Here is an 18,929-nt window from a genome sequence, read left to right as displayed (position 1 = left end):
GCGTGTTGAAGCGAGGTGTTGATTTGTTGACTTGTCGAGTTGGTGGACGCGTCGGGGAGGTCGGGGCGACCGACGAGCATACAATATGTTCAACTTACATACTGCCGCCGTGCATACGTACGTATGAATAGCCGGTGAGTCCCCCAATGTTTACCGACTTGGTTCGAACCCCAAGTGCATTACTTACTGTAGAACACAATAGACCCAAGTTCTCCGTGCAGACGGGGGCGCCATCCCCTGTGATGCAAACAGATCCGATGTCGGGAGACATACATCCTCGTGGTCGTGAATGCATACCATACAGAATCAATTTGTCTCGTCTCCGGACTCATCCGTTGCTTACTCGTCCATTCCAGACGAGATATATCATCCATCCTGGTCCAAGCAGAACAAAGTATCTTTCTCACCGATACGATGCAGAGAGGAACACGAAGTTGCCAGAGGCGAGAATCCGGAGTGCTGCTATTTTTGCAGAAATCGCATGTGGACGGCGCTCGATCTAAGATGGATGTTTACTCCGAGATGGAACAATGCTGCTAATACTTTCTTGGCCTCCGCGAGTAGGAAGAGATCACCCTTCCGATCTGTACTTGGATATATATCGCCAGAGAGTGAAGTGTGACAGAGTATGAGTAACTGCTTGGATGAGACTACGACGAGCAGGATCTATGTCTAAGGCGTCTATTCTAATTTGCCGCCGAATCGGTTGCTGCATAGAGCGTTCCCATCTATCGCCTGGCCAAACGGTCACTCCTTACTGGCATTCTCATTCACATTCGTGGTCCCTTTATCTGCAAACGAGTCCTCAACTTGACTGACTGTGCCGAGGTCGTTGGCGGTCGTCGCGGTCTTCTCCTGCACACGGCCGCCCTTGGTCTCCTCCAGAGCCTGCTGTTCGATTGTCGCTTTCTCTTCCTCGGTTGCCTCGTACCAGTTGTGCGCGACGTGCATGTCGTCGCCGAAGACGTGGCCGATCTCTTCGAGCGTCCGGCCTTTCGTCTCGGGGAAGAGGAAGTACATTATCACGATGTACTGGTGGCAAAGACGGTTAAGGTTAGCATTCATCTCTATGACACAGCCGTTTCGGGGACCGGGGACGAAGTCCGGGTACAACCATATAAGAGTGGGGCCAAAATGTACTCACCACGGCACTCGGGATGATCAACACCAAGTAGAACTTCCAGCCAATTTTGTTCAACGCCACAGGCGCTGCAACAAGGGTGACCTCGCTGGCCAGGTAGAAAGCAGACAGACCCAGTGCCACTCCGGCGGGTCTCAAATGGTTGGGGAAGATCTCGGCCACGTAGACGTACTGTGTGGCGTCGATGAAGAAACACCACCAGAAGATGTAGAACCAGATGAAGAAGACACCGGCGCGGAGACCGGCTTTATTGTCCGTGTTGAGGAAGGAGGCGGTGAGTGCACAGAGGAAGATCACAGATACCACACAGCCGATGGACCCGATGAGCATAAAGCGCCGGCGGCCGAAGCGATCGATGTACAATGCCGTCCAGGTGTTGCCGATCAGGGTGAAGGTCGTCCAGCAGGCATTGAGCAGGAGAGGAATGTCACCGCTTAGCCCGAGGCTTGCATAGATCAAGACACCCTGTAGCAATAGTCAGTTAAGATCTCGTTTGGCTTGAAAGAGAGGTAAGTGCTGACATAGTTTGTCATGACGAAAATTCCCAGGAATTGATCTCCCCACATCAGAATGCAGGCCATCAGAGTGCGTTTTCTGTTCGCAGGAGTAGAGAAGAGCTCTGCAAATTGTCCATGGCGGCCCTGTGACATGCTTGCATCCATCTCGTACTGCTTCTCCATGAGCCAGAACTCGCGTCGGGCGACGACGTGCTCTGTGTCCCCCACCGTTGCATGGAGTCGTTTGACCACGTCGAGGGCCTCTTGGCGTCGTCCTTTGGAGAGAAGCCAACGTGGACTGAAGGGGACAATCTTGCTTCCAGCGAGCAAGATAAGAGGGAAGACGACCTGGAATGCCAAGGGAAATCGCCAGGCAAACTGCGCGGCTGGATCAGTGGCCGACATGTGGAAACAGGCATAACCGAGCCAGCCGGCCAGCATGTAGCCAACCGCGTACATAATGCCGGTGACGCAAACCATAGCTCCTCGAGTTTCTGAGGGAGTCATAGTCAATGGTCAGCGGCCGAGCAAGAAGCAAGGCATGATGATGGCAGCACTTACCTGGTGTTGATACTTCTGCTTGGTAGATTGGAACAACACATGCAAGGACGCCAGAGCCCATGCCGGCAATGAATCGACCGACGAGAAACATTGCCATGTTGACGGCCCCGGCACAGAGAGCGCCGCCAATGATGAGAATGACCGACCCTATCTGCATCGTTCGCTTGCGGCCATATATGTCGGCGGACCAAGCCTGGGAAATGCAACCTGCGATTGCACCGGCCGAGTTGACCCCGTTCAAGGCACCGATCATGTTGGTGGTGTGGTCATAGCCGGGCTCTCCTGCCACGGCGAGATTAAAGTACGAGTAGAAGTTGGGTTGGCCCACGGTCGACCCAATGATGGCAAGGCCATAGGCTGTGGATATCGTGCCTATGGCCACGAAGATGACGACCCATAGGTTGTCTATGAGCGAACGTTAGCTCTTGACGACCGGTACATTGCCTGATTTTGAAAAGACATGACCGCTTGAACAAGGAGGACTCACATTGATTGACGATGATTTTGTGCAACATCCTGGCAAATCACCCAGCAAACAGCTCGGAGACACAACGGTACAAGAGAGCAGGCAAAGCGACAGATGTCAAGCAGGTACCAGAGCCAGGTCGTTTTGTAAGAAGCTCCCTGTGCTTTTCTCCATCTTATCATTGCCCGGGTGATCCATCACCACCATGACGGAATCCCCAACTGCAGGGCGCAAAGCCGAGGGTAAGTGGCCAGTGACCGCACGAATAGGCAGGAGGTTTGTAGATCCATTGTTCGCTCTGACCGCCGCTGACTCAGGAGTAAGGGATTCAGAATCCGAGGAGCAGTTAGTTCCAACAGGGTGGACAGTGGATATCGAACGCTGCGTGCGGGGAAGGCTGTGAGATTTTGGGTCCTGAGATGAGGCATGGTTGCAGGGAAGTAGGCAGTAGCCTCGAGGTTGCGCTCGTCTGATCGACAGGGAGGGCTTTCCAGGTTCTCGGAGAAAGCCTGATCGCGGACAGAGCCCAAGTTGTGCAGCAATTATGACGGGAGAGGCCAGCACATGCTCAGCTTGACATAACAAGAAGCTGCGGCGGCGCGGCTCAAAAGCTTCTCCTGCGCGACAAGGTTCGCTTAGCAGATGGTGGGATGGGTTATTCCCGGCATGGCTGTACACGGCGGTACTCGGCCTCAGACGTCTGCAGAGGAGCCGAAGAGAGGGACGGGGGGGAGCAGAAGAGAAGCCATCGAGCTGATAGAGCGTAGACATTCAACAATACGCCTCAGCCGAAAATGATTGTTACTGCATTGAAATGTGAGGTGAATGTGAGGTCAAAGTGAGGCGGCAATAATTGCAGCGTAAGTCGCGTCACGGCGAGCACACGCGATGCGCCAGTACTGTGACTCGTACTTGAGGTTGAGGCGCAACAGATCTTCTGCGCACGATTACGACTCGTACCTCGTACTCGTACCGTGCAAAGGAAATTCGCTTCATCTCACCAGGGTGATGAAGTCGCTAATCAGCCACAGTAGAGCCCGGCATCCCGGCGTCCCTTCGCCGACTGACTCCAGCGAGGACGAACTTGAGTTGATTTCCCCAACTTCTCCACGGTGGAACTCCATCCCCCGCGCTTCTCCAGAAGCCCAAACCAATGCAGAGTAAGCATGGGTCTCGGTATCTCGAACGTTGACCTCGCTTGTCTCGAAAGCCAACATCTCCGCCGACCGGGAAGTGGCCGGCGTACGATACCGTCTCGCCGTTCTCGCCGTGTGAAGGTTGGCATTGCCAGAGCGAGCTTGTTCACTTCTAGGGTAGGGCAGGTCCTTTTCCAACTCACAGGACCCAAATGCAACCAGTCTGAGATTCTAGGTGTGTGCGTGCCGGACAGTCGAGACAAGAGAACCCAGGTGAACTAGAAAGTCAGGTGAGCCTCAAGCTGTTCTCAGCCACGGGTCGCCACGGGTCGCAACACCATCATGTCTGCCGACCAGAGTCCAATCTACCCAGACCTGCGCGGCAAAGTCGCGTTGGTGACAGGAATCGGCCAAGATGGCCCTGCCGACAATGAGAAGTGGGGTAACGGCGCTGCCATCTCCCTCGCTTTAGCGCGCAACGGCGTCAAAGTGTTCGGCTGCGACATCAACCTGTCGGCGGGCAAGACGACAAAATCGCGGATTGAAGCGCTGGTGCCAGACGCTGTGGTTGACGTGGTCACCGCGGACGTTACCCAATCATCAGATGTCGAGCAGTTTGTAAAGGACTGCATGACCAAGCACGGGCGTGTCGACATCCTTGTCAACAACGTCGGGCGCAGCGAACGAGGCGGCCCCGCCGAGATGAGCGAGCAGGTCTGGGATTCACAGGTCAGCCTCAACCTGAAAAGCGTGTACCTGACGAGTCATTTCGTTCTTCCCATCATGGAGTCCCAGGGGTCCGGCGCCGTCGTCAGCATCTCCAGTGTTGTGTCGACGCGATATGCCGGGAAACCGCAGGTCGCGTACGCGGCGACAAAAGCCGCGGTCACGCAGTTCACCAAGCATACGGCCGTCATATACGCGAAGAAGGGTGTGAGGTTGAACGCCGTGCTGCCGGGCCTGATGTTCACGCCGCTGGTGCAGACCCTGGCGCACAAGTACGCCGACGGAGATTACGAGGGCATGGTGCAGACGAGACACAATCAGGTGCCCACGGGCCAGATGGGGACTTCCACGGATGTGGCCAACGCGGTGGTCTTCCTGTCGAGTAATTCTGCCGCCGGGTATATTACTGGGCAGAAACTAGTGGTCGATGGAGGCATAACCTCGAGTACAGGCAGGACTTGAAGCCAGCGACTCAAGCAAGCAAGCTTGACTTGTCGGTTTCCCCCATCTTAGGCAAATGTCTAGCCCCTGGTGTCGAGGCCGTGAAGATACCGTACATTGTACGTGCTGGGCAGACCTTCTCCACCTCTGCCCAGTGTAGCTCGTGCGCCTGTGTAGATCAGGGTCCCAGTTCGTCAGCGAGCTCACGCGAGAAGCACGCAGCCGGTGCGATATGGTGTCGAGAACGATGTTGCCTTGAAGATTCCAGAGCATTCACCTAGCGCTGCGCTCTATGCCGAAGATAGCAAACGGGTGATTTGAAGATGTAATGGCAGGAATCGAATCATTGTACTGCCATCTCTGCCTACCTACTCCGGGCGCCATCTGCGGTCACACTCCCTGTAGGCGACCGGCAATTAGAACCTCAAATCCCAGCCAATGCCAGGGCCTAACCTGGGCAGCTCATCCGCAACGCTCTGGACATCCTTATCACCACGTCCGCTCAAACAAATCACCAGGGTCTGATCCTTCTGCATCTCCTTCGCAACCTGCATGGCTCCCCAGATTGCATGACTTGATTCGAGGGCGGGAATGATGCCCTCCGCTTCGCTGAGAGTCCGGAATCCAATCATGGCTTCCGAATCCGTGGCGCTGATGAACCTGGCTCTTGAGCTGTCCTTCCAATTCGACAGCTCGGGTCCTACACCGGGGTAATCCAGACCGGCGGAGATGGAGTGTGTATCGCTGATCTGCCCGTGCTCGTTTTGCAGGACATAGGTTCTCACGCCGTGCAGCACACCTATCGATCCGCCCGTAAGGGTGGCAGAGTGTTTGCCTGTGTTCACACCTTCGCCCGCTGCTTCCACCCCGATCAACTTGACAGACGGATCCGAGCTGAATGGGAAGAACATGCCCACCGCGTTACTGCCACCGCCGACGCAGGCAATCACGGCATCTGGCAATCTGCCTGTGAGTTCTTTCATCCCCTCCTTTGTCTCCTGGCCAATAACGCTCTGGAAGGTGCGCACAATGGTAGGGAAAGGATGAGGTCCGATGGCAGAACCGATGATATAGTGGGTCGTATCGAGATCCACGACCCAGGCTCGGAGTGCTTCGTTGACAGCATCTCGGAGCGTGCGCGATCCAGCTTCGACTGCTACGACCTTTGCGCCCAGAAGCTTCATGCGGAAGACGTTCAAGGCTTGCCGTCGCACATCTTCAGCGCCCATGTACACCACGCAATCCATGCCGAACTTGGCGCAAACAGTCGCCGTCGCCACACCGTGCTGGCCTGCACCGGTCTCGGCAATGATCCGTGTCTTGCCCAGTCGCTTGGCGATCAAAATCTGGCCCAGAGCGTTGTTGATCTTGTGACTTCCGGTGTGGTTCAGATCCTCTCGCTTCAGGTAGATCTGAGCACCACCAACCTTTTCGGTCAGTCGTTCGGCCAAGTGCAATGATGAAGGCCGGCCCATGTACGGGTAGTGTGAGCGGTACTCTTTCCAGAATTCAGGATCATTCTTGGCCGAGTTGAAGCCCTCTTCGAGCTCGGCTAAGCAGTCCATCAACGATTCAGGGACATATTGGCCGCCAAATTGGCCAAACTGAGCAGGAATAGCCTCTGGCTTGGGAGTCGTGCCATTGGTGGCCGAGTTGAGGGCATCGAGCTGATCTGCAAGGCCTGGCTCTGAGGGGACGTCGGCGTCGGTGATCACCTTGTCGACTTGGACTTGATGACCATTGATGCCGTTTACCGACGCATTGGGCTCCTTTGCCGAGTTCATTGTCTCGACGATGCCGACCTCTCTCGTCAGACCGTTAGTGTTGTTGAATTCGCCCACTTTTCTGCCCGTGATTTCCGAGCAGTACTCCTGCACAGCCTTCGCTCGCTCGCCTTCCTTTGCGTTGCCCAGTACTGTGACAATCTGGCTCCCGATCACCACACCCTCGGCAATCTGCGAGACGCTGAGGAAGTGTTCCCTGGTGCTCACGCCGAAGCCGACAGCTGCAGCAACCCCGCCCGAGTACTGGTGAACCCTCTCCAGTAGCTCTGGTAGCTTGGTGTTGAGGGTGCCCGTGGCGCCCGTGACGCCCATTCTCGACACCACATAGATGAATGAGTCGGCAATTGAGCACAGCAGCTTCATCCTCTTCTCTGACGTGGCAGGTGCAATCAACGGCACATACGACAGCCCCTGCTTTGTGCAGTTGTTCCTGAACCTGACTGCCTCCTCGGGCGGTAAATCAACCATTATGAACCCATTGACGCCCGCCTCTTTGCAGTCCTTGAGCATGCGGTCTTCGCCGTAGCGGAGCAAAGGGTTATAATATCCCATGAACAAGACTGGAATTTTCAGTCCCCGCTTTCGAGCATCGCGAACGAAATCTAGGGACTTGGACACAGTGATGCCATTGGCGAGTGCCACGGTATTCGACTTCTGGATGGTAGGCCCGTCGGCGATGGGGTCAGTGAAGGGTAGCCCCAGCTCGATGATATCTAAAAGAAAGTCAGGACTGATTCAGGGCTGCTCGTTGGGAGAGAGGGTGTGCTCACCAACACCGCCTGCCTGCAACCCCAGCATGATATCAGGTGTTTCTGCAGCAGTAGGGTACCCCGCCGTGAAGTAGCCTACGAGGGCAGTCCGGCCCTCCTGCTTGCATTTGTCGAACGATTGTTTTATCGCAGCCGCCATGTTGAGAGATCTTTGAGAGGGATGAGAGTGGCGGGCGGAGAGGCAGCGAAGAGGGCGAAGGAGAGGAGACTATGTACTCAGATGTGAGTCACCTCTTACGCACGCTGGGGGATTCTATGGTGCTGATATTGAGATATCAGATTTGTGCTTGTAAGAATCGACTGTGTACGAGTAATGGAGTACACAGCGGCCGCACCCCTTCGCGGCATGGAAATTTTGCCGCCACCCGATCAAGCACCGACGGTGCATGAGCCTCTGTGCCGAATCCAGAATTAAGGGAGCTTCGTCCCTGCATAAGCCCAGGGATCACGGTGGGCTAAACAGACACCCCACCGAAGTCGGCCCGCCACTTTTTCAGCCTCGCCGACTTTCTCCCCGCATGGCAGCGGCTACTGCACTCAAATGTGATAAACCAACATCCGCCCCGTACGCTGTACTCAGCGGGAAGCTCCCAGAAAACAGAAAATGCTGAAGCGAGTGACCTGACGCATTGTAGGCGTGCTCAAGCAAAGCGGGAGTGGCCCTGGAACACATAGCACAAGCATGCAAGTGATATCTGCATCCATCTCATTCTAAGACTTCCCCTTCCTTACCCTCACTCCCGTCTCTCTCACCAATACTCATGATATCGTGCAGGCACTGCAGCCACTTCAGTTCTCCATCCACGTGCTCTTGCCGCCACCAGTACTTGACCTTGATCAATCGGCCCGCGCTGTCACTGCCGCCGTTGTCGTTGTCCTCCCAGAGATCGACTCTCATGCCGACCCATTTCTCGGTCTGTCTCAGCTCGTTGAGCTGCGACGGTGTCATGCCCAGTGGCGCGACGACATCTTCGGGAAGCACCTCCGATTCTTCGGTAGCGTTCAATGGGCGAATGCTGTAGTAGCTCTTCCCTGTGAGCGCCTTGACCTTGACGGGAGCCGAACGCCTTTCCTCATCATCCGGGGCTTCGGCACCCCTAGACTCTGCTGTGGCAGAGGATGATTGCGCACGCTCATAACTTTCGACGTCTTGAAAACCAGCGGCCTCCAGGAGATACTGGATGATAGTGTCTCGCTTAACTGCGGCATAGCTGGGGATGGTGCGGCATACTTGCATGCATGTTGGACTGAAGAAGCTGGCTTTGGAAGGGATGTGCTGGGTGTGGCGATAGGTGTGGTAGAGGTGTTTGAGTTGGGCATGAACTGCTTCTGAACCGGTTGTGGAGACGGACGCCATCTTGCTGATGAGTGAAATACGGCCACAGGCACGATGGGAGCCTTAAGAGGTTTCCGGCGTGCTGGTGACTGAGGACAGGTGTCCCGTCGTCTCTCTTCCTGTACCACTGTAAGGAAACGTGGCCGTAGAGCCGAATCAGGAACGGGTACTCCGTACTTTTGATTCATCGGTAATCGAAAACACCGTGAACACCGGAAACACGCAGGTCCAGGGAGCTTATCAATTGTGTTCGGTATGCGTACTCCGTACTAATGGACAACATGCCCATCTCACGGTCCGCTTCATATTAGAGTGATGATCCCGCGCAATATCTAGCTCGACCTGCGGCTTTCATCCTGACACCACACCATTGCCTTTGCCTTTCTTCTTTCATGTCGTTGTATGTTCGATGAGGACGTGCGCTGACCTCTTCATAACAGATTCTACATACCCTTCGTTCTCGGAGATCCCAGGACTTGCGAAGTATTTCTTGATTGCCGGGAGAGCTGTCCCTCGAGCCTTGCGGTGTCTCCTACCACCGCCCAGTCACGGGGGTTTTCAGGCAGCACATCTGTCATCTGGTGCTCGTCCTGCTCGCTGGGAAATACACTTTTGGGACTTGGTGGACTTGATCTCCCGTTGACCGAACCAACCATTGTGACGAGTGACGGCCTCAACGCTCGGTGAGGGTGCTGCTAACCAGGACGAGAGGCAATAGGCGAAAGCTACCAATGAAGCCACGTGTCTGTCAAGTTCGCTAACGCCCATTTGCCGAGAGGGCGTGCAGATATCTACGGTACGTTGGCGTGGAAGAATTGCAGAGAGTCATTGCAGACTGACTCGTCGTCGATGCAGATCTGCAAGCTCATGCTTCCAGACCCCCGGGCTCTCTCCGTGCGCCACGACACAATACTCATTCTCGCAAATCGATCGCGGCTCGCCTCTCTGGAACGCTCAGCGAGTCGCCTCAGGGCCCAGGATGTGATGTCCTCGGCTCTGTTCTGTGGGTGTCAGTTTGGTAAGACTGCTCCTTCTCACCTCACCTCACCTCACCTCACCTGTTCCCGGCTGAAGGACTGCGCAATGTGACCGGCGATTGCCCTCGCGGAAACCACGACTGTGGACAGACTCAGGACTAGCATACGAGCTATCTCCCCGCAAAGTCAAAAGCTTCCCCTAGGTCGCTCCGCCTTTCTTAGCATTCGCCTAACGGCTGCTTCTCGCCGCAGCTCGAAATCTAGAACTTCTGGCAACTGAATGCGAGACAACAGAAGTTTCTACGACGGATAGCCTGACAGGACCGTTACTTCCGTGTCTATGAGAAGCTGCCAATCGAATCAGTCTCCGACGCCGCATCAGAACAACTCAGACCAACTGAAGATGCCTGGACTCGACGGCTTCCGATGATCTGGATCTTTCCCCTGACTGTGGAGAAAGTTCAACTAAAGACAGCGGCGGAAATGATCGAACCAACCGCCTGCCGTTAATCAGTCCCTGACAGAAATCTGCTACTTGATGGAATGCTAAAAAAACAAGAAAGGCCGCCAACCGCGGCATCCAGTCGGCTGCAGGCTGCCTGGATCTAGCGATAGCCGAGGGAGTAGTTGGATGGAATGAAGATGTTGAATCATGGTACTCCGTATAGTACTTAGCTACCTGTCTCCTCTTCTCTTCGAGGAGGCTCTCTCATCTCGAGCTCACCCATCTCGAGCCTCAAACACGCTGTCCCTGGACCGACTTGTCTACTGAGTAACACGAGCCAACATGGCCTTCGGCACTGAAAGACACTGGAGCGGATGGAACTTTTTTATTTGTTTCCTGGTCTCTCTTGGCCAGATAGCTTTCGGCTATCCAGCTTCCATCATCGGTGTCACGCTCGCACAGCCATCTTTCCTGACCTATATGGGCCTACTCGATGTCACCCAGGATCCGCCCGTGATGACTCCAGGGGCTGACCAAAAAATCGGAGCAATGTCAGGAGTGTTTCAAGCCGGCGCTGCCATCAATGTCTTCATCGCCGGCTGGGTGGCGGACCGATGGGGCCGCAAGGCCGCCTTCTACTGGTGCGGATTGCTCTCATTGCTCGGTGGTGCAATGCTCTGCGGTGCGAGGAACGCAACAATGTTCATCATTGCTCGACTTTTCGCTGGTGGTGGAAGTTGGGGATATCTTGCCGTCAGTATGTCGATCATGGTTGATCCTCCCAGATTTTCAGTTCCTGACAATGACAGCACCCTTTTATTCAGCGGAGCTGGCACCTCCAGGTCTCCGGGGTTTGATGGTCGGCATGAATGGTGTCAACATCGCGTTGGGCTATGGCCTCGCTTCCTATATGGGCCTCGCATTCTACTACATTGAGGATCCCCAGACGCAGTGGCGAGGGCCCTTGGGAATTGCACTCATCTGGCCTTTCATGATGATGCTTGTGTGCTTTATCATTCCAGAGTCACCTCGGTACCTTCTCATGAAGGGCAAGGTTGAGCAGGCAAAAGAGGTTGTCTTCAAGCTGCATGCTTCCAAGAATGACCCCGACCAGGAATTCGCCCGTGGAGAATTCTATCAGATGTCGAAACAAGCCGAACTGGACAGGACCATGGAGCCGGGCTGGATCGAGATGTTCCGACGGCCTAGCTATCGCAAGCGAACCATTATGGCCATGGGTTTTGCATTCATTGGCCAATCGACGGGCGTGCTGGTCCTCAACAATTACGGTAAGTTCATTATCGAGCGACACTCCGATGGCGCCCCGGTACCTGGTTCATGTCAGAGTACGGCGTGGCCCAGCCGACCATGGGTGTCCAACCGCATTCCCGATCTCCTTCACAAATGACAGTCCACCACTAACATCCTTCAGGTCCGACCATATACGCGGCTCTGGGTTACAACACCTTGTATCAGCTGATCTTCCAATGTGGCTGGATCACTGTCGGCATTATCGGCAACCTCATCGGAGCTCTCATCATGGATTGGACCGGCCGCAAACCTCTCCTTGTCCTCGGTGTCGGAGGCTGTTGCGTCAGCCTCATCCTCGAAGCGGCGATGGTCAGCTCCTTTGCGGAAGAAGGCACCAACAAGGCTGGCCTCCGCATGGGTGTGGCGGCTGCGTACCTTTTCCTGCTGGTGTACAGCATCGGTGTCGACGTCGCCGGCGTGGTCTTCTATTCCGAGCTTTTCCCCAATCACCTCAGGGCGAAGGGCCTGTCTCTGAGTATCGCGGTCATCGCACTGACAGACTTGGTATACCTACAAGTTGCCGCCACGGTAGAAACCCCCCCCCTTTTTTTGGATGGGAACAAACGCTAACAGATCGCTTGACAGGCTTTTGCCAATATCGGCTGGAAATTCTACCTTGTCTTCATCATCATCTCCGGCCTCGGGACATTCTTTACATACTTCTACCTTCCTGAGACCAAGAACATCCCACTCGAAGAGATGGCAAAATTATTCGGAGATGAAGTGGCGGTCTATGCAGAAGATCTCCATGTGGATCACCGTACCCACGAGCTCATTGTCGACGAGCATGGTCATCATGGAGCCGAGGTGCATCGGGTTGCTACCGAGGCCGCTGTGCCCAGGACCTCCCAAAGCGCAGACGTCGAGAAGGGCGCGGCGGCCCATGGAACCACGGTTGAGCATGTTGATGCCGTGAAGGCCGAGGGAAAATGATGTCCAAAATGAACATCGTGCCGAGTCTATGGCGACAAGTCAGTTGGGGGCTAGACGTGTGGAAACTGTGGTGACTTACCAGTCGCAAGGCGGAGATAAAGGGGGGGGAGACACAGGGCACGTTATATGCCACTTATTGCTTTGCATCTGGCCGTCCTCTACGCCTCTTCTACGACAGCATTTGACAGCTACTGTATCTGATGTAGACGAGAGAACAGTTAGTCAAGAACAGCCGTCGGTGTATCAACTTCTTCCCCCAATTCCTGGCCGGCTGGCACGAAACAATCCGACAGAGCCGTCATTGTCCAGTGAGCCCAGTCCAATCCAGTCACAATGTCGTGGTTCCAGTCGTGGCTCCATTCGCCCAGCCTAGATCTACCTCCAGGTGTCGATACGCCAGTTACATGTCAAGGCAGCTGTAAGGTTGGCACTCGGTTATCGACGAAGACAACGCGAGCTGGAATCGACAAAGACAATCCGAGCTGGAAGTCTGGTGTGAACGACAAGGGTAATCAAATACAGGACTTCGATCGTTTCATCAGATCCTCCATATCTTGTAGAGTCTGAATGTGCGCCAATTGGGGTTTGACCACGCCAACCTCCTGCCCGTTGTCCTGCTCGTTCTTCAAGACACCCGACTCGACATCCGTATCTGCCAACACAATCTCCTCGATCACACTGTCGAGCTTCTTGGCCTTCTTCCTCCTCTCCCAGACTTCCATGCCCTTGTTGATCAAGGCCGCGATGAGCACCAACATTGAATTCACAATGGGACCCCACTGCCCGATGGCAATGTTCGCCTCGTTGGTCGGGTACCCGCCCTCCAGCAGCGTGACCTCGTTGAAGACAATATTGATCACCATCAACGGTAAGCACAGGATATCAATGATCAATCCCATCAACAACCAGGGCAGGAGGAAGCAGCAGATCAACCACTTTTTGTACGTCCACCGCGACCGCCGCACGTATCCTAACAAGGCGAAATACCCGCCGTACCACTTCTCCATGCTCGCCTTGTAGACCGTCTTTGCGAACTGCTCCCGATGGCCCGGATGGATCATGTAACTCATGACGATTTTCACACAGGCCTGCGACGGCGTGTGTCCCTGAGCGTCGATGCTCATCGCTGCGTAGGCGGCGAACTGAATCGGTCCCACCAAAACATAGGTGAGCGTCTTGTATCGTGAATCGTCCAACACGCGTTGGGGAACGGCCAGAATCTCCGACATTTCCCTCATCGGCTTCGTCACGTCAAAGCACTTGTACGTGCAGTTGAAGCCCGGGTCGATCAGCTGCATCCGGGACTCCAACAACATCCCCGTCGAGGAGTAGCAGGCCGGTTCGGGTGGCGTCAAATTCGTGTCGAACAACTCGGCCCGTCCAAACACCAGGCCGATCCCGACCAAAACACCCCAGCAGATCATCACAACCCTCGCTCGCGAGTCTCTCAAGGTCGAACTCCAATGGATGATCCCGATATAGGCCAGGGCGCCGGTGGAGAGAACCGCCCAAGCAGCCATAATGTCGAGATCAAAGACGTCTACTTTGGATGTCACGAGAGCCATGATGTGGATTGATGCCGTTCCTGCATAGGTGAGTGCGCTGACCAGGGCGCCAATGACGAGCCATTCTGACCGACGGCCGAAGATGGCAAAGACAAGGGTCACATAGTAGAGAATCCGCGGTAGAAGACCGTAGGTACCGGAGATCGCATACACGCAGTTGATGTGTGTGACCGGGGGTCCGCTCGGATTACTGAAGGGCGTCAAGTTATTGCTTGACATGGTTCTGGACGTTCAGGGAGGTGAATAATTCGGTTTTGCATTTGCTGCTGTTGTCTTTCAACCCTCATCAGAGCCGAACCAGCTGGAGTCGCGGTCTTCTGGATACGTTCCAAGGCCCACGGAGGTATCGACGCGAACTCTCTCAAGTAGCAGGCCGCGAAGGCCTCATGTTCCGTTCGTCGCGCTCTTGCAGACTATGTCACGGGCAGTGATGGGAAGAGGAGCAAGAACGTCGCATGACGATCGTCCAAGATAGCTTCAAGCGAAGAGCGTGACGAATGTCTTGGAGTCTCAAGGTTGCATTTGCTACCAACCAAGAAGCATGAAATACGAGTACGAGCAGCATTCTGCGGCTTCGGCCTTCGGAAAGATATTCATCCGGACAAGATACCCCACTATGGTGGAGCACTAGGTCGTCTGCAGTTGTCTGTTGAAATACTCCCCCGGAATTTTCATCTGCTCCGAGACATGTCAGCGGCTGCTCACGAGGTATCCCCATGGACTTGCGCTCTGTCGTCCCTACGCCGGCGTGACGCGAAACTACTTGACCAAGGGTGTCTGGTCTTAAGCCATAGCGACAAGCAATATCCCACCATGATTTGACGGGCTTTTGCCGCCGGTGCGACGCCATGTTCTCTACCAAGGAGGATGATTCACCACCACCCAAACGACGTGGATAAGCGGGGGAGCCTCTGGCGACAGAAAGCTTCGCGGTCTCCCTGATCAAGCCGTCAACGGCAGGACCGTCGACGTCGTCGTCGTCGTCGTCGAGGTCGGGATTTGGCAGCGTAACAGCAGTTCTGACGGCTGTCTGCGCGAACTGGGCGAGCGAGTGGCTCTCGTCGATAAACGCCCTTAGCTAGATACCTGAGGCAGGAATGGAAGCGTGGAAGTCAACCTTCGCCCACGCAGTGTGACGGTGACGGTGACGGGCCCGCTTGTCGACGAGCTCTTCGGCCCGCCATCCCAACGGCGACCTCGAAGCAAAAGGGCACTCCTCGACGCGGAGCCTAAAGCCACTGCTCTTCAGGGAGTTACACGGTCCATGACGCTACTACGACGAAAAGATGACCACAACAACAACAAGAACCAGCGCTCTAACATTCGCAATCACGTCCGTTGACGCGCGATACGCGCGTACAGGTCGTGAAATCCGCCTCCATGCCCTCGTGGGCAATGTGTCAGAGATACATCTATTGTTGCGGATAGGTTGCTAACTCCAACATTATCTCAGCCCGTAGGCGCTGATGCTCTGACGCCGCGAGATGTGCCTCGTTGTAAACTGTGATATGTGATTTAGTCCATGATCGTGTCCGAGGACCTGGAATGTGATCTCTGATCTCTGATCCCTCATAACCTATTCCTCAGCCCATTATTATATCCCTCCATACAGGTCCCGGGTCCGGCGCTCTATCCAGACTGTCTGTCAAAATCCGTCCCAAACCTTCGCGGTAGTAAACTCCATCTTTCTGAGAAACCAGCAAGACATTATAAACGCCGTAATCTCTCTTTCTCACGACTTCCTCAACGTCATCGGGGAGGGTCCCTTCCCAATTTACAAGTTCATCATCTGTGAATCGGCTGACTCGTGACATGACCAGGAACTCCAGCGGTTGGCCCACGCGGGGCATCCACGCTTCGTCCAGGTCGATGGTGCCGCACCAGAGGTCGTTGCGGTCTGCGATACCCGCGCGGATCAGGCCTGGGTCAGCCGGCGCCGGGCGGACCGTCGACAAGGCGCTCGGCCCTGTGAGTCTCTTCCTCAAGGGCGAGATGACGGATTTGTGGATCAGTGAAGGAGCGATGAGTCTTAATTGCACGACCACTGTCCGGAAGTGTAATAACGGAAGCGAGGTGCCGAGTCTGTGGTTGGACATCGGTTTGAGGGTTTCAGGTCGCGGTATGGGCGGTGGGATCCGTTCGTAGGCTTGTTCGGGAAATCGATGGATGTCGCTTGCTATGTCCGCGTGCCATTCGATCCACGAACGAGCCACTTCGGTGTACTTCCATTGGATTTCTCCGATCCAGCCGGACCATGACCAGCTGGGGAATCCTGGCCGACGATGTAGCCTCTTGGTCGACTCCCAGAGTATTGACGGGTCCATCATCGTCTCCAAGGCGCCGTAGTAGACGCGATCGCCTATCCGCTTTTCCAACACCAGCTGCATACCTTCAAAAGCATTCAGGATGTCATTGGCATTCGTCAGTTCGCGTCGTGTGTATAGTTCCACGGCCGAAGTGAACTGCACAAAAGGTTTCTCACGAAAGATCCGGGTCGGCATGTCAATCGAATCCAGCGACCAGCCGTTGACGGGCGGGATTTCAATGTCCTCGCAGTACGTCGTCCGTCGACATTGGTAGTATATCCGTCCATTCACAAAAAGGAGGACTCGCCGGGAGAGCATGCGTTCCTGAAAGGTCCATGCCCGCGAATCCCACTGTGATGTAGAGATGTAATCTGGGGGCGTTAGCGACGGTGACGGAGTTAATCAGAGAACAACATACCTTCAGCAAGATGCGACACCATCAGTCGCAGGCCAGGCTTCACCTGCTCGATTTCTTGATGGAAAGTACGAGACTCTTTCCTTACGCCAGGCAGACCTGCGTTGGCATCCTTTCCCGAGCCAGCCACCACGGTGAGAGCAGCTCTGGCATAGACCCAGTCGTCATGATACTGAAAGCCATCGTCATGCAATAGGGCCAAACTATCCGTCCACAGGTATTTCTCGCCCAGCATTTTCGTCAGCTTGATGGTGTCCTTGATCGTTCGCGGGATCTTTTCCTTCTCGAGGGCACCCGGTTGTGACAGTTTCGGGAGATTCTTGGATGTGGTGAAGAGCTGGTTGAAATTCTTTCCCCATAGATAACTCAGCGCAACATATCTTGCTGTTATCGGCGTTTCGACAATGCACATGTTGTCGACGTCAATGGCGCGGAAGACGTCCTTCGGTTCTCCCAGCAACTCCGGATGTACCAACGACTCTTCACACTCCATCCCATGTGTTGTCTCGCAGTCGTGTAGCCATTGCCGCAGCTGGTGGGGATCCAGCAGGTCGGGGGATGTGATTCTGCGTCCCAGGAACTCGCGTGTGGGAGCATCGTCTGCCAAAAGGACGATATATCCATCTTTGAATGCCTGGGGGTCGCTGTATATCAGAAGCCGTCTTGTCTTTGGCTTGAATATATGTTCGCCCGGCCGGTCAGGATCGGGCCCGAGGTCTTCCTGTCCATCCACTACCCATCGTGCATAGCAGAGCGGGTCATCGTCGGCATGCAGACTGGGGTTGCGTTGGTCTGAGGGGCGGTCTGCGATTTCAAGGACTAATCGACAGAACGGACAGTGAGTCCTCGTTCGGATCTGTGAGAGTCTTCCCAAGTACCGGAATTTATGGGATCGTTCGAACTCGTGGTCCTTCTCGTCTGGTTGAACCAAGAAAGACTCAAGTCTGAGATCGATGCGCAGGCACGTGTCGCAAAGGTAGGATTCCTCCGGCGTGGACTGGTCGATCTGGTCTCCTGGTCAGCAAATGTTTCGTATCGTCTGTGGGGAGCACCCACCCCGGCTTTAATCCAGCTGGCCGGCAGTCGACCCAGACTTCTGAACTTCTTGGTGATGTGTAGTATGGCAGCTGAGGACGACGAAGACGAAGAACCCTCCACGGGCTCAGGGGTCGACATCTGCGTGCATTTGTCTTCAGATTGCGGTTCTAGCGGGGATCTCGAAGGTGATTGAGATGGGGAAATCGAGAGAGACAGCGCTGGCGCCCGGTGTTGTCTGTGGCCTGCAGGTGAGGCTGCATCCCTCATAGGGCGGGGCGGGGACAGCGACATCAGTCTTGCCCGTAGTCGATTGGCACGATCGTCTTGACGGGGGAATGGGGATTGCTATTGCATGCACAGATCGAAGTTTTCCCAGATATAGTAGTGTGTAGCAAACAGGCGAGGCTTCAGATCACTGCTACGCTGAATTCCCGCAGCGTCAGTGGTTTTGCAAACAGAACTGGCTTCGAGCCCACCCCACATTCCTCCCTTTTACTCCGTGCTGGGTACTCCGTACACTTGCCCAAATCCCTGGGTAAGTGGCGCCGACGGGACTTGTTGCAGGCTAGCTGAGGCTGATTTGAAACACCTTAACGGGCTAGAGTTGGTGCTTGCTCTGGTGGCATCATTGGTCCAGAGCCCGGGCGATCCTGACGCCTATCACCGGGCGCCGTGCCTCTGACTGGGGCCGTTTGGGCCCATAAGGCCGCCCATTCGCCGCCCGCAATATCAAGGCCCCGTTAGCCGAGTCCACCCCTATCGCGACACTTGCGGCAGCTACGCGTCGGCCCTTTCAGCTTCAGGCAGGTCTTGCCGTAGCCGGGAAAGATGGCGTTCTCCACATTAAGTTAAGTACTTGGTATAACCAGCAATGCTCGCGTCATGCGTGTCTATTGAGAGTCGACACGTCCACGGCTGCCACCAATCTACATCCTTCCGGAACATGGCCGAAGCTATCTGTCGGTTCGGTAGAATATTCAACAGCGACTGGGCAATTGCAACTCGTCGTATCGGATCTTCACGGGCGTCACCGCAACGACTGCCGGATATGCTGCTCACCAGCGTCAAATCAAGGTGAAAG

General features: G+C 55.1%; 7 protein-coding genes across 7 annotated transcripts; 2 read left to right on the top strand and 5 right to left on the bottom strand.

Moving 5' to 3' along the window:
- Window positions 1-747: 747 nt before the first annotated feature.
- G647_00819 (uncharacterized protein) lies at window positions 748-2,714 on the bottom strand (the record flags this gene model as incomplete). The annotated part of the gene is made up of 5 exons (XM_008724222.1): window positions 748-1,032; window positions 1,145-1,606; window positions 1,663-2,132; window positions 2,200-2,604; window positions 2,687-2,714. 5 exons carry the CDS (start codon window positions 2,712-2,714, stop codon window positions 748-750), a joined length of 1,650 nt encoding a protein of 549 aa, XP_008722444.1.
- Window positions 2,715-4,143: 1,429 nt separating this feature from the next.
- G647_00818 (uncharacterized protein) lies at window positions 4,144-4,989 on the top strand (the record flags this gene model as incomplete). The annotated part of the gene is made up of 1 exon (XM_008724221.1): window positions 4,144-4,989. The coding sequence occupies one exon, from the start codon at window positions 4,144-4,146 to the stop codon at window positions 4,987-4,989; it is 846 nt and encodes a 281-aa protein (XP_008722443.1).
- A 395-nt stretch (window positions 4,990-5,384) lies between these two features.
- G647_00817 (tryptophan synthase, beta subunit) lies at window positions 5,385-7,661 on the bottom strand (the record flags this gene model as incomplete). Its single annotated transcript, XM_008724220.1, has 2 exons — window positions 5,385-7,465; window positions 7,523-7,661. 2 exons carry the CDS (start codon window positions 7,659-7,661, stop codon window positions 5,385-5,387), a joined length of 2,220 nt encoding a protein of 739 aa, XP_008722442.1.
- Window positions 7,662-8,228: 567 nt separating this feature from the next.
- Window positions 8,229-8,879, bottom strand: G647_00816 (uncharacterized protein; the record flags this gene model as incomplete). The annotated part of the gene is made up of 1 exon (XM_008724219.1): window positions 8,229-8,879. The coding sequence occupies one exon, from the start codon at window positions 8,877-8,879 to the stop codon at window positions 8,229-8,231; it is 651 nt and encodes a 216-aa protein (XP_008722441.1).
- A 1,743-nt stretch (window positions 8,880-10,622) lies between these two features.
- On the top strand, window positions 10,623-12,524 carry G647_00815 (uncharacterized protein; the record flags this gene model as incomplete). The annotated part of the gene is made up of 4 exons (XM_008724218.1): window positions 10,623-11,037; window positions 11,090-11,569; window positions 11,713-12,119; window positions 12,177-12,524. 4 exons carry the CDS (start codon window positions 10,623-10,625, stop codon window positions 12,522-12,524), a joined length of 1,650 nt encoding a protein of 549 aa, XP_008722440.1.
- A 512-nt stretch (window positions 12,525-13,036) lies between these two features.
- G647_00814 (uncharacterized protein) lies at window positions 13,037-14,308 on the bottom strand (the record flags this gene model as incomplete). Its single annotated transcript, XM_008724217.1, has 1 exon — window positions 13,037-14,308. One exon carries the CDS (start codon window positions 14,306-14,308, stop codon window positions 13,037-13,039), a length of 1,272 nt encoding a protein of 423 aa, XP_008722439.1.
- A 1,364-nt stretch (window positions 14,309-15,672) lies between these two features.
- G647_00813 (uncharacterized protein) lies at window positions 15,673-17,986 on the bottom strand (the record flags this gene model as incomplete). The annotated part of the gene is made up of 3 exons (XM_008724216.1): window positions 15,673-16,766; window positions 16,814-17,816; window positions 17,867-17,986. The coding sequence occupies 3 exons, from the start codon at window positions 17,984-17,986 to the stop codon at window positions 15,673-15,675; spliced, it is 2,217 nt and encodes a 738-aa protein (XP_008722438.1).
- Between the last annotated feature and the right edge of the window lie 943 nt (window positions 17,987-18,929).

The sequence above is a fragment of the Cladophialophora carrionii genome (genome assembly GCF_000365165.1).
Source record: "Cladophialophora carrionii CBS 160.54 unplaced genomic scaffold supercont1.1, whole genome shotgun sequence".
NCBI lineage: Eukaryota > Fungi > Ascomycota > Eurotiomycetes > Chaetothyriales > Herpotrichiellaceae > Cladophialophora > Cladophialophora carrionii.
This window is presented reverse-complemented; position numbering and strand designations above follow the sequence as displayed.